The sequence below is a fragment of the Serinus canaria genome, chromosome 23, assembly GCF_022539315.1.
Source record: "Serinus canaria isolate serCan28SL12 chromosome 23, serCan2020, whole genome shotgun sequence".
Taxonomy (NCBI): Eukaryota; Metazoa; Chordata; class Aves; order Passeriformes; family Fringillidae; genus Serinus; species Serinus canaria.
In genome coordinates this window covers 3,182,893-3,196,499 of record NC_066336.1, presented here as the reverse complement: position 1 = coordinate 3,196,499, position 13,607 = coordinate 3,182,893, and the positions used below count along the sequence as shown (strand labels likewise).

Sequence of the window (13,607 nt, the reverse complement as noted above, 5' to 3'; positions counted from 1 at the left end):
GTCACTCGGAGGTGCAGGAGGTCCCGTGCATGCCACGCTGTGCCCTCCCTGGCCCAGAGCTTGGGTACCTTTCAGGCTCACCTTCCCTTTCCCAGTCAGCTGCCCTGGATCTGCTGAGGAACTTGTGTCACCTTCTGCCACCACGCTGCCATGTGGCTGTCCCGCTCCGGGTGGCTGCGGCCAGCACAGCCGCGAGGTGAGGGCCACCACGAGCTGCTCTGGGGCAAGCACAGCCTCCCCCATCCTGGGGCTTCCCAGATGCCTCTCCCATTCCAAGAATGTGCTGTGTGTGTCGGTGTGGATCAGGTGCTCACACCTGACCGAGTGTTCCTGTTTATTGCCGTGCTGATGGAGCCACGCTCGGGGCTCCTCCTCACCCGCTCGGGGTTGGCTCAATTCTGCTTCACCTCCGTGTGTTTGCAGTGTGTAAACATCAGACTCCTGGGTGGTGGTTGGACTCCACGAGGCCTGGAGGATCGAAGCATTAAAAAAAAAGGAATGAAAAGTAACAAAACAAACGCAAAAAGCCCCAAGACCCACATTACTGTCCGTGCTTGGAAGTTCTGGCTCCTCTGCGGTGATGGATGCAGCTGGCTTGCAAAGGCCTTGTTCTCGAAATGAACAAACCAGGCTTTTTTTTTTTTTTTTCTTTTTCTGTTTTTTGATTTTTTCTCTCGTTTTTTAATCCATTCTTCCCTAGTTCAGGGCGCATCCAGCCGTGTCTGCCGCAATTCCTTCCCTCCCTCCCCCCCCAGTGCAATTCCCTAGGGGAACACGGGTGCCAGGCCGGTGTTGCAGGTCATGCTGTCCTTGCCGGGCAGCCGGCGGTCGTTGAAGGTGTGCATGTTGATCACGGCGTCCGTCTTCACCATCACGGGGGGCTGGGGCTTGTGCTTGACCCGGCGCTGGCAGGTCAGAGACAGCCGGATCTCGTCGGCCACGGCGCTGCAGAAGGAGCGCTGGGGACAGTGGGGGTGATGCCTTAGCATTTCAGCTCTTAGATTTTATATTTTTGTAATTCTGCAACTTCGTGTGGAACTGTAAAGCACTTGTTAGACACTCTTTTCCCATTTTATTTGGGACAGTGGGGGTGATGCCTTAGCATTTCAGCTCTTAAATTTTACTTTTATGTAATCCTGCAGTTTGTTAGTGTGGAACTGTAAAGCACCTGTCAGACACTCTTTTCCCATTTTATATGGGACAGTGGGGGTGATGCCTTAGCATTTCAGCTCTTAGATTTTATTTTTTTTGTAATCCTGCAACTTCGTATGCAACTGTAAAGCTCCATAGCCTGACAGCCATTCTTCTCCCATTTTATTTGGGACAGTGGGGGTGATGCCTTAGCATTTCAGCTCTTAGATTTCATTCTTTTGTAATACTGCAGTTTGTTAATGTGGAACTGTAAAGCACCTATCAGCCACTGTTCTCCCATTTTATTTGGGACAGGGAGGGCGGTGCCTTAGCATTTTAGCTGTTATAATTTTCAGGTATTTGTAATCCTGCAGTTTGTTAGTGTGGAACTATTAAGCTCCTGTCAGCCATTCTTCTCCCATTTTATTTGGGACAGTGGGGGTGATGCCTTAGCATTTCAGCTCTTAGATTTTATTTTTTTTGTAATCCTGCAACTTCGTATGCAACTGTAAAGCTCCATAGCCTGACAGCCATTCTTCTCCCATTTTATTTGGGACAGTGGGGGTGATGCCTTAGCATTTCAGCTCTTATATATTTTTTTTTTTTTAATCCTGCAACTTGTTAGTGTGGAACTGTAAAGCTTCATAGCGTGTCAGCCACTGTTGTCCCATTTTATTTGGGACAGTGGAGGTGATGCCTTAGCATTTTAGCTGTTATAATTTTCAGGTATTTGTAATCCTGCAGTTCGTTAGTGTGGAACTGTAAAGCTCCGTAGCCTGTCTGCCACTGTTCTCCCATTCTGGTCAGACACAACAATTCCTCTCTAGGCTTGGGAATCAAGGGCACCTCACTGTCTCAGGCCCCAAAAAGTATAAACAACTAGGGGGGGAGCAAACTTGGAGTAAATGACTTCATTACCTGAAGCTTTAACTGGGGATTAACCCCTGATATGTAAATGGACCAAACTTATAATTGTCTGAAAAACTCACACCCACTGTGCATCTTGGGGACAGCCCCTTGGAGGTTTCTGACTGCCCAAGATGTACCTATTGAAGGCCTTCAATAAATACCCACTTTTATTCTCCTGATCCTTTCTAGCCTGTGCTCTAGGGAGCAACTCCAAGGCATCAGGGACAGAACATCCCTGCAGTATTCTGCTGCAGTGTTCTGCTCCCCTGGTGGGGCAGTGGGGCTGGAAGGGCTCAGCACAGGGTGAGGGTGAGGTTTGGGGCTGTTCAGGCATTGGCTGTGCTCTGTGGGGCTGTGTGGGCACCTGGCTGAGCCCCCTCCCTTGGCAAGGACTGTGCCTGTGCCACGCTCAGTCCTGCACAAAGGCAGAGCTGGAGGTGGTTGCTGGGCTCTGGTGCTGTGTGATCCCTGAGGGGGGCTCAGAGGCTCTGACCCTCCTGCTGCTGGGCAGCTTTCCTTTCTCTGTCTAGCCCATCAGGAGGGCAGCTGGCTTTGATTTCTGGTCATGCACACGAGTGCACGTTCCACTTACTGCACTGGGACACCCAGGGCAGGGCAAGGACATAAAAGCAGTTCCATTGTTTCCTGGACACTGACCAGCAATGATGGGCTGTGTCTGTGAGTGTGGCTGAGTTGTGGGACAGTGTGAGGCTTCATGGTGAGCCATGACTTGTTCCTCTTTGAATGGGACTGTGGAGAATGCATGGGTAGTCACACCTGGAACGTGCAAGGTGATTTCAAGAGGGTGTAAGAGCTGAGAAAGGCCCCTCCTAGGGAGTTCTTAGGCAGAATATTTTTATGATATATTTTTGATATATTTTTATGATTTATTTATGATATATTTTAATGATTTATTTGTCAGCTTGCTCTAAACCACCCTACCAATGTGTCCTGCTCAGGCTGCAGCAGCAGACTCTGATCAGAGCAGACGTGACTTTCCCCCGAGTGGAGACTGTCAGAGGGACAGCCCAGTGAGCCTCTGGGGATGGCATTTTAGGGGTGCCAGGCTGATCCCTCTGCCCTCTCCCTGCCTGTCTCTGGGGTCAGCATGCAAAGCCCTCCCTGGGACCCAGGGAATCAGGGGAATCAGTCGGTACCTGCTCGCGCTCTGCCGTTTTGCGCAGCTTGTAGATGAACTCCACCATGGCCACGAAGACAGACAGCACCAGGCCTGCTGCAAGGACAATGAAGATGCCCCCGATGTTCTGGATGCCCAGAGCACTGGCCTCCTTGTTCTCATCCTCAGGGCAGCCATTCCCCCGCCACCACTTCTCCTTCATGACGTGGAGCTTGTCCTCCTCCTGGAGCTGCAGGATGGCGATGGTGATCTTGTCCCTGTACGGTGACCCTGGGGGTGGGGACACTGTTATACACAGAGGGAAAGGGGGACAGAAATCCCACCCAGCAGGGAAGGTGTCTGTGTTAAGCAGCAAAATTCAGACCTCTCTTCAATGGGCAGACAGTGGTATTTGGAAATTTGCTGCTGGGAGTGGATTATTTTAATCATCTATTGGAATATTTACCAATCTAGCTGGACAGGACGTGCCTGAGCTTGTCTGGCCCTGCTGCTGAACCAAACAGCAGCACTGTGGTGTTTCACCCCACAGACACTTTTGGCCATGGCTGGGTGGTGTTTCACCCCACAGACACTTTTGGCCGTGGCTGGGTGGTGTTTCACCCAGGGACACTTCTGGCCATGGCTGGGTGGTGTTTCACCCCACAGACACTTTTGGCCATGGCTGGGTGGTGTTTCACCCCACAGACACTTTTGGCCATGGCTGGGTGGTGTTTCACCCCACAGACACTTTTCGCCATGGCTGGGTGGTGTTTCACCCCACAGACACTTTTGGCTGGCTGGGGGCTCCAGCTGGCACGTGGGGACAAGTCCAGGCCTGCAGGAGCTCTGGTGGCTGCAGGATGGAGCTTCCCTCCATCACAGGGGCTGCTCCTCGGGTTTCCCTCTGCCAGAGAAGCTTTAAGGCCATGGGGAAGGAAAGGAGTGGGTTCTGATGGAGGGTTTGGATCCAGAGCTTTGTTCTGGCCCACAGCCTCTGAACCCAGCCCCAGCTCCAGCAGAACTCCTGACCCCGTGGGTGCTGCTCCTTTTAACCCCGGGGAGAGGGCAGGAAAGGGGCAGGGAGCCACCAGCCAGGGACAGGAGGGGAGGTCTCAAGGGACAAAGGACACCTGGATGGCCCAGTGCCCCCCAGGGGTGGAGGGCATCCTTTGAACCTGCCAATCACTGGAGCCCTTCTGGAATGCCAGGACTGACAGACAGTGCTGGGAGGGGAAAGGAGAGGTGACTGACACACCTGGGGGGGACTCTTCAGGGGAGGGACCCGAGGTTCTGAGATAAACCCTGAAATCACAGCACAACAATCACCTGTGCTGTGTTTGTGGTGACCAGCCCCCCTTGGGGTAGGTGCAGAGCTGTCACTTACCCATGGGTGTCCCAATGCCATAGCCTTTGGTGTCGATGAGCCCCCCGATCTGGGTGAGGTTGCAGTTCCTCTGGGTGATGTACTCGATGGTGGTGGACTCCATCAGCAGAGCATAATCAGCTGTCAGGGTTCGCTGGATCCCCTCCTCGTTGTTCTTGACCAGCGCTGTGGGTTTGCTGCTCATGAAAGCCCACATTTTTTCAAACGTGGAGATTTTGGATTTCTGGAAAAACGATACCCCACCCCCCCCAGCCCCAAAATAAGAATGAATACTCCATTTGCTGAAAGCTGGTATCTTTTCAGTAAATAGTAATAGTAATAATAATAATAATAATAATAATAATAATAATAATAATAATAATAATAATAATAATATAATGTTATGAATAATATGTAAATAATAATAACAATAACAATAATAATAATAATAATAATAGTAGTAGTAGTAGTAGAAGTAGTAGTAATAATAATAGCAGCTGAGAGTAGATCACACAATGGAGCAACCATGATTTTGATTTTGTCTTAAATGCCTTCACTGCCCAGCCCTGTTTGGATTTATGTTGCCTTAAAGACAGACAAGGGTTGCAGCAAACATCCCACTGTGCACGAGCTTCAGGCCCTGAGGTGGAACTGAACCTGCCCAAAGCCTTCAGGCCCCCTGGACTCCCAGGCCACTGGCAGATCTGCTTAAATGTGCTCACTTCCCAACCAGGATTTGTTTACCCTGTAATGTTTCTGCATGCAGAAAGAACAGAGAGTTTTGTAGGACGTGGTTTTCTCTACACACACTCTGATATTTTTGTCTTTCCTCAAGCATGGCAAGGAAATGAGTCTCCTCTGAGATATGTGCAACTGCCAAACAGATTTAACGTGCCCACATAAACAGAAGCACAGAGATATTCAAGAAGATTGTCTTACGGCTAAAAATAAACATGGATATTCTCTCACTATCAGCAGACATTCTGTTGCAAAGGAAGAAATATGTTTTCTAGCTTGCTATTCATGTGAATGATTTTTTTTTTCTTCCAGAAAATGTGTTGAGTGAGAAGAAATATGGTTATTTTACATCTTGCCATAACATTTGAAAAGTTCCATTTATCTACGAGCACCTTCTGAGTTGTCTCTGTCAGTCATCACAAAAGTCACAGAATCTCAGAATCCCAGAATGGTTTGGGCTGGGAAAGACCTTAAAGCTCATCCTGTTCCCCCCCTGCCATGGGCAGGGACACCTTCCACCAGACCAGACTGCTGGTCAGAACTGCCTTTAGTCCAGGAAGATTTCCCAGACAGGCAGAGCAGTGTCCTCTTGCCCCTTTGGTGGTCCCAGTGCTCCTGTGGATCAGTGCTTCTCCCTCAGACCAGCCCTGCGACAGCACTTGGATATTCAGGCTGGTGTTCCCACTGCTGCCAGCTCCTTTATGCACTGTTCTTCTTTCCTGCCCCATTCCTTGTTTTTCCTAGATCTGTTTTTGCCTTCTCATTTCACAAGAGGCAGCTTAGCCAGGCAAACCTCTTCCTCCCCTGTGCTCCTCGGTGAGCCTGGAGCTGGCTGGTAAGTCAGAGGGCAGGTAAGTGCGTGTGCTGTGTCTGGAGTCAGGGTGGGCTCTCAGCAGCTGCTGCACGAGGAGTGGCTGCTGCAGAGCTGTGATTTCAGCCATCCTTTCTCTCTCCACAGGTCTCTGTCCTTCCATGAGAAAGCAGGAGATGGAGCCCAAGCCCAGCCCAAGTGCTGCTGCCACAGCTCCCCATCGTTTTGTCAGTATCACCTAAAATGTGCCAGCATAGGTTCTTCTGATAAAACCATAATAAACATTGTGAGGTAGCTAAAAGTCTGTTGGAACTCAGGACATCCCTCTGGGAGTCTGGAGTTGCTGGGACCGCTGCCAGGGGGCTCAGAGACCCTGGCACACAGCCCGGAACACCACTGGGTTCCATTATGAACCGTGGAGCAAATTGCCACCTTTACACAAAGAGATAAAAGCCACAGCAGTTTAAATAGCGTAAGATTAAAGTACTCACAGGGTGCAAATATAGGTTTTAAGATTTTTGGTATGGGGTTTTTTGGGGACAAGATGGAGGGATTTGGGTGTGTCTAGCATTTCTTCTTCTTCTCTACCTCCATCTGCACAGGTGATGTTGGCACTTTTGGATTGGTTTAGAGTAGAAGCTCACTGTCTAATACAGGTGATAGGGATTGGAAAATAACTGTAAACATGTTATATGTAGTTTGTAGTATAAAAAGATAACACTGCTCTGGGGGCAGACAGAGTGCCTCTGGCTGTCCTGCTGAATGGACCTCAGCAGGGCAGGGAGAAAATTTTATAGATAAAATACAATAAACAACCTTGAGATTGAAAAACTGAAGAGCTTCGACTCATCCTTTGAATGAGGGGGCTGAAAAAGAGACCTTTAACACAAATGGGGGTCCCAAACCTCCCGGGACCCCCACAAAAGTCCCTTGTAATGCTTCATTTTCCAATGGCTTTGCCCATCCACCTCCTTTATTGCAGCTTGTTTAGCCAAAGTCAAACAAAAGCTCATCACCCCAAAGCTGGGTAGGGCAGTGCTGTTCAAACAAAGGCTGTTCCTCTGCCTTTAACCCTGTGGGCCCCTTCTCCTGATGAAACACCCAGGGATTCATTTCTTCTCCAATAAAGCTCATGCTCGTTATAATCCACTTGATGAATGCTCAGCAGTGGATGTGCTGGAGCAAACTTCATTCAAGAGGCAGGATAATCTCCCTCGCTTGAAAACCTGGACCAGTGCCTGTAAGGTAGATTTGTGGCATCTATCAAACCTCAAAGAGCAGCAAGAAATGTAGCCTGCAAAAGGATTATTAAATATCTGTACATTACAATGGGTAATTGAAATGAATCGTGCGCTCGGCTGGCTGATAAGGGCTTGTTTAACATTTATATAGTTCACATCAGAGGCCTCTGGGTTCCTTGGCTCTCCCTCTCTCTTCTTCTCTCTCTGCATTTAATGCTCCTTGAGTGTTGACACAGAGCTTTTAACATCAGTGTTCTCCCAGTTTAGAGCACAGAGCAAAATAAACTGGCAAAAAATCAATAGGCTGCATTTAGCGAAGCAAATGGGACTTGCATGAGGCACTGGACCTCTTCAGGCCACTGAAATTACACAAGACAGGGCTCCCTGGAAGAGAAAAACCACTTTTCTCTTCTTCTCTTAAATCACTGACCAGCTTGAAAGGACTTGATTGTGTTTGGGATGCCAGGAGGAGCCCAGATTTGTCACTTCTGGCTGTGCTGCTTTGAGCCCAGCTCAGCCCTGCCAGGGGTGGAACACGGCTGCAGCTGGGGCACACCTGGGAAGGGCTGGCAGGGAGGAGGGAGCTGCTGTCCCTGCTGTCCCTGCTGTCCCTGCTGTCACTGCTCACTTGTGCCTACAGAGACCTGGGACAGAGATCTGGGCTCGGGGCTCAGACCCTGCAGGGCAGAGGAGCTTGGGGTCCCTGCAGGAGGGAGGGCAGGCCATTGGTGCTGCCAGGGCAGCTCACACCCAGCCCTGCTCAGGGCAGCCTCAGGCTCTCAAACCTGCTGAGAAAACTGCTTTTCCAGGGGAAAATTCCCCAGCTGTAATTCCCATCACAGCCCTCACAGGCTGATGGTTTGCTACAAACCCAGGAGCAGCTGTGGGAGTGATGTTGGTCATCAATCCCAAATCACAGGAGCAGCGAGGGCAGGAGGGGCCCTGCTCCAGCTCACACACAATTAAGCCACAGAACATGTTTTGTAGTTGAAGGAAAAGTTCATTTCTCCCCTTCCTCCTCTCAAATACTTGGGCCACACTGCAAAGCTGTTGCTTATTGATGGGAATTTGGATGTTGTCAGCCAGGACTGCAGCACAGAAATAAGCAAAACCATCTTAGCAGTAATTTAGTAATAAAGAATGCCTTAATGTGTTTATTTTGCTGATTTTTTTTCTGTGTTCTGTATTTGTGTGTACATTTTATTTTGCTGGACTGCTGATTTGGCCATAGTTTAACTTTAAAAACTGGGGTTAGTTCCTGGTCTGATCTGGTATTTGCTGTGCTGTGGCTGGGTGCTAATTTCTTCTCAAGAGATTCACCATTTGCTTTTTGGGATTCTTAAAAGAAAGATATCTCAGTTGGCTATGGGTAAGGGAGCCTCCTGTGCCCCAACATCCTCTGGAGGGTCCCCAGGTCCCCCTCAGTGACAACTTTGCTGCCAAAAGTAGATGAGGAGGAGCTGCTTGGGTGCTCTGAAGCATTGAGATGAATGATCTGACAGTGGCAGAGAAGTTCTGTGTCAGGAGCCCCGAGATACTGGGAATGATGGAGATATTGCTAATTAGCGAGGGCTGCTGCTGCTGCAGCTGTGGCTCACACGGCGGGCTCGAGTCTCACTCCTGCTCACAAGAGTGGAGCTTCTCCTTGATTTATTCAGGATAAATAACACCAGAATCTGCTCTGTTGTGCTCTGCATCTTAATCAGCCCGTGGTAGTGCTAAATGAGATGTGTGTGTGAAAGCAGAGTGCCAGCCCCTCCGAAGGCAGCGACGCCGAGAACGCCTCCGAGTTCATTCTTCAGAGTCACAGCTCAGAAGGCACCTTTAATAAGCAGTTCTGCAGGGCCAGCCACCCAAATCAATTAATGGAATCGTTTAGAGGAGCCCCTACGAGGCACCTTGCCAAGACATATACGCTTTTTTATCAGCCAAATTGGCAAGAAAGGAACTTGCAGGCTTAAGATTTTCAATTCCAGCCTGTATGAAAAAATAAATTGATTTCCACCAACTGAAGATACTTAGTCTTGAGGATTTAACATTTCTGTCTGAGTATCTGTGTACACACATACACACACTCACAGCCAGACTCCAAACTGCACATGAGATCTGGCCTTCCATTCAGAGAGGCAGCATCCTCTGCAGGATGGGAAGGATTTATGAGTTATAATGAACTCTAGATGCTGCTCCTAAATTAATTGATCTGTGTTTATTCCTGTAACTCAATCTGCATTGCCAGGGAGTAAACAGCTTCTCAAGAGTTCTTTCCATGAAATTAGAGTGTGCCAATATGGTTGGTAAAGCTCTCTCTCCTTCCTCCTCTTGGTTTGCTTGGCTGCACGGGGCCAAATTTTGTGGTTGCAGCATCCCTCGCTGTGGGGCTGTCTCAGAGGGGTCCTGGTTCCACTGGGACCTTCTGCAGTGCCCCTGGTGAGCTCTGCACAAGCTCTCAGGCCTGAGCACAGCTCAGTGCTTGGGGATCCATCTCATGGAACAGCATGCAAGGCGTCTGCCTTCCTCTTCCTCTTCCTCCCATTGTCCATTGTCCCCAGGATCAGGGTGCTGCTCTCCTCCTGCACTCCTGGGGTATCCAGTGTGGAACAGCATGCAAGGCGTCTGCCTTCCTCTTCCTCTTCCTCTTCCTCTTCCTCTGTCCTCGGCCTCTGTCCGCTGTCCTCTGCACTCTTCCTCTTCCTCGTCCGCTCGTCTCGCTTCCTCTTCCTCTTCCTCTTCCTCTTCCTCTTCCTCTTCCCCTTCCCCTTCCCCTTCCCCTTCCTCTTCCTCCTGTTGGCCATCCTCCCCAGGATCAGGGTGCTGCTCTCCTCCTGCACTCCTGGGGGATCCAGTGTGGAACAGCATGCAAGGCTTCTGCCTTCCTCTTCCTCCAATTGTCCATTGTCCCCAAGATCAGGGTTCTGCTCTCCTCCTGCACTCCTGGGGGGATCCAGAATGGACAGGATGGGCCCTGACAGAGGGGCTACAGGACCCAGGGGTGCTCAGGGCTGGTGTGAGCAGCTGATTTCACAGGGAGAAAGGAAGCAGTGAGACCCTGCTGTGAGGGGAATGAATTTGGAGAACAGCCACAGAGAGAGGCAGGCAGAAATTTGGGCCAAGTATAGCTAAATATGTGAAATATATAGTAATTAGCTAATAGTAAATATAATGATATAAAAGGTAATCCATGGAGCAGGAGAGATCCTCATGGGTGTGCTGCCATCAGCCTTTTGTCCCAGCAGAGACAATGTGGTCAGAGCTGCTGGGATGGTGTGCTCAGAGCTGGGATGGTGTGCTCAGAGCTGGGATGGTGTGCCCAGAGTTGGGATGTGTTCTAAGAACTGCTGGGATGGTGTGCCCAGAGCTGGGATGGTGTGTTCAGAGCTGGGATGGTGTGCCCAGAGCTGGGATGTGTTCTAAGAACTGCTGGGATGGTGTGCCCAGAGCTGGGATGGTGTGCTCAGAGCTGGGATGTGTTCTCAGAACTGCTGGGATGGTGTGCCCAGAGCTGGGATGTGTTCTCAGAACTGCTGGGATGGTGTGCCCAGAGCTGGGATGGTGTGTTCAGAGCTGGGATGGTGTGTTCAGAACTGGAATGGTGTGCTCAGAGCTGGGATGGTGTGCCCAGAGCTGGGATGGTGTGCTCAGAGCTGGAATGGTGTGCCCAGAGCTGGGATGGTGTGCTCAGAGCTGGAATGTGTGCTCAGAGCTTGGATGGTGTGCCGAGAGCTGGGATGGTGTGCCCAGAGCTGGGATGGTGTGTTCAGAGCTGGAATGTGTGCTCAGAGCTGGGATGGTGTGCTCAGAGCTGGGATGGTGTGCTCAGAGCTGGAATGTGTGCTCAGAGCTTGGATGGTGTGCCGAGAGCTGGGATGGTGTGCTCAGAGCTGGAATGTGTGCTCAGAGCTGGGATGGTGTGCTCAGAGCTGGGATGGTGTGCTCAGAGCTGGAATGTGTGCTCAGAGCTTGGATGGTGTGCCGAGAGCTGGGATGGTGTGCCCAGAGCTGGAATGGTTTGCTCAGAGCTGGGATGGTGTGCCCAGAGCTGGGATGGAGTGCTCAGAGCTGGGATGGAGTGCTCAGAGCTGGAATGGTGTGCTCAGAGCTGGGATGGTGTGTTCAGAGCTGGGATGGTGTGCTCAGAGCTGGGATGGAGTGCTCAGAGCTGGAATGGTGTGCTCAGAGCTGGAATGGTGTGCTCAGAGCTGGGATGGTGTGCTCAGAGCTGGGGATGGTGTGTTCAGAGCTGGATGGTGTGCTCAGAGCTGGGATGGTTGTGCTCAGAGCTGGGATGGTGTGTTCAGAGCTTGGATGGTGTGCCAGAGCTGGGATGGTGTGTTCAGAGCTGGGATGGTGTGCTCAGAGCTGGATGGTGTGCTCAGAGCTGGGATGGTGTGCCCAGAGCTGGGATGGAGTGCCCAGAGCTGGGATGGTGTGTCTCAGAGCTGGGATGTGTGCCAGTGGGAGTTTCAGAGCTGGGATGGTGTGCCCAGAGCTGGGATGGTGTGTTCAGAGCTGGGATGGTGTGCTCAGAGCTGGGATGGTGTGCTCAGAGCTGGGATGGTGTGCTCAGAGCTGGGATGGTGTGCTCAGAGCTGGGATGGTGTGTTCAGAGCTGGGATGGTGTGCTCAGAGCTGGGATGGTGTGCTCAGAGCTGGGATGGTGTGCTCAGAGCTGGGATGGTGTGCTCAGAGCTGGATGGTGTGCTCAGAGCTGGGATGGTGTGCTCAGAGCTGGGATGGTGTGCCCAGAGCTGGGATGGTGTGTTCAGAGCTGGATGGTGTGCTCAGAGCTGGGATGGTGTGCTCAGAGCTGGGATGGTGTGTCAGAGCTGGGATGGTGTGCTCAGAGCTGGGATGGTGTGCCCAGAGCTGGGATGGTGTGCTCAGAGCTGGGATGGTGTGCTCAGAGCTGGGATGGTGTGCCCAGAGCTGGGATGGTGTGCTCAGAGCTGGGATGGTGTGCCCAGAGCTGGGATGGTGTGCTCAGAGCTGGGATGGTGTGCCAGAGCTGGGATGGTGTGCTCAGAGCTGGGATGGTGTGCCCAGAGCTGGGATGGTGTGCTCAGAGCTGGGATGGTGTGCCAGAGCTGGGATGGTGTGTCAGAGCTGGGATGGGTGTCAGAGCTGGGATGGTGTGCCCAGAGCTGGGATGGTGTGCTCAGAGCTGGGATGGTGTGCTCAGAGCTGGGATGGTGTGCTCAGAGCTGGGATGGTGTGCTCAGAGCTGGGATGGTGTGCTCAGAGCTGGGATGGTGTGCTCAGAGCTGGGATGGTGTGTTCAGAGCTGGGATGGTGTGCTCAGAGCTGGGATGGTGTGCTCAGAGCTGGGATGGTGTGCCCAGAGCTGGGATGGTGTGCCCGAGCTGGGATGGTGTGCTCAGAGCTGGGATGGTGTGTTCAGAGCTGGGATGTGTGTGCTCAGAGCTGGGATGGTGTGCTCAGAGCTGGGATGGTGTGCTCAGAGCTGGGATGGTGTGCTCAGAGCTGGGATGGTGTGCTCAGAGCTGGATGGTGTGCTCAGAGCTGGGATGGTGTGCTCAGAGCTGGGATGGTGTGCCAGAGCTGGGATGGTGTGCCAGAGCTGGGATGGTGTGTCAGAGCTGGGATGGTTTGCCAGAGCTGGGATGGTGTGCTCAGAGCTGGGATGGTGTGCTCAGAGCTGGGATGGTGTGTCAGAGCTGGGATGGTGTGCTCAGAGCTGGGATGGTGTGCCCAGAGTGGGATGGTGTGTTCAGAGCTGGGATGGTGTGCCAGAGCTGGGATGGTGTGCTCAGAGCTGGGATGGTGTGCTCAGAGCTGGGATGGTGTGCTCAGAGCTTGGATGGTGTGCCGAGAGCTGGGATGGTGTGCCCAGAGCTGGGATGGAGTGCTCAGAGCTGGGATGGAGTGCCCAGAGCTGGGATGGAGTGCCCAGAGCTGGGATGGTGTGCCCAGAGCTGGGATGGAGTGCTCAGAGCTGGGATGGTGTGCCCAGAGCTGGGATGGTGTGCTCAGAGCTGGGATGGTGTGCTCAGAGCTGGGATGGTGTGCTCAGAGCTGGGATGGTGTGCCCAGAGCTGGGATGTGTGCTCAGAGCTGGGATGTGTGTTCAGAGCTGGGATGGTGTGCCCAGAGCTGGGATGGTGTGCTCAGAGCTGGGATGGTGTGCCCAGAGCTGGGATGGTGTGTTCAGAGCTGGAATGGTTTGCTCAGAGCTGGGATGGTGTGCCCAGAGCTGGGATGGTGTGTTCAGAGCTGGAATGTGTGCTCAGAGCTGGGATGGTGTGCTCAGAGCTTGGATGGTGTGTTCAGAGCTTGGATGGT

General features: G+C 51.9%; 1 protein-coding gene across 1 annotated transcript in view; it reads right to left on the bottom strand.

Annotated features, from left to right (window-relative positions):
- Positions 1-764: 764 nt before the first annotated feature.
- The window catches only part of GRIK3 (glutamate ionotropic receptor kainate type subunit 3), a 126,598-nt gene continuing 113,755 nt past the window's right edge, over positions 765-13,607 (bottom strand). Inside the window, exons 14-16 of the mRNA XM_050983417.1 lie at positions 4,542-4,764; positions 3,198-3,448; positions 765-959 (exon numbers count right to left, since the gene is read on the bottom strand). Coding sequence (XP_050839374.1) covers positions 765-959; positions 3,198-3,448; positions 4,542-4,764 — 669 coding nt within the window. The remainder of the gene's footprint in view (positions 960-3,197; positions 3,449-4,541; positions 4,765-13,607) is intronic.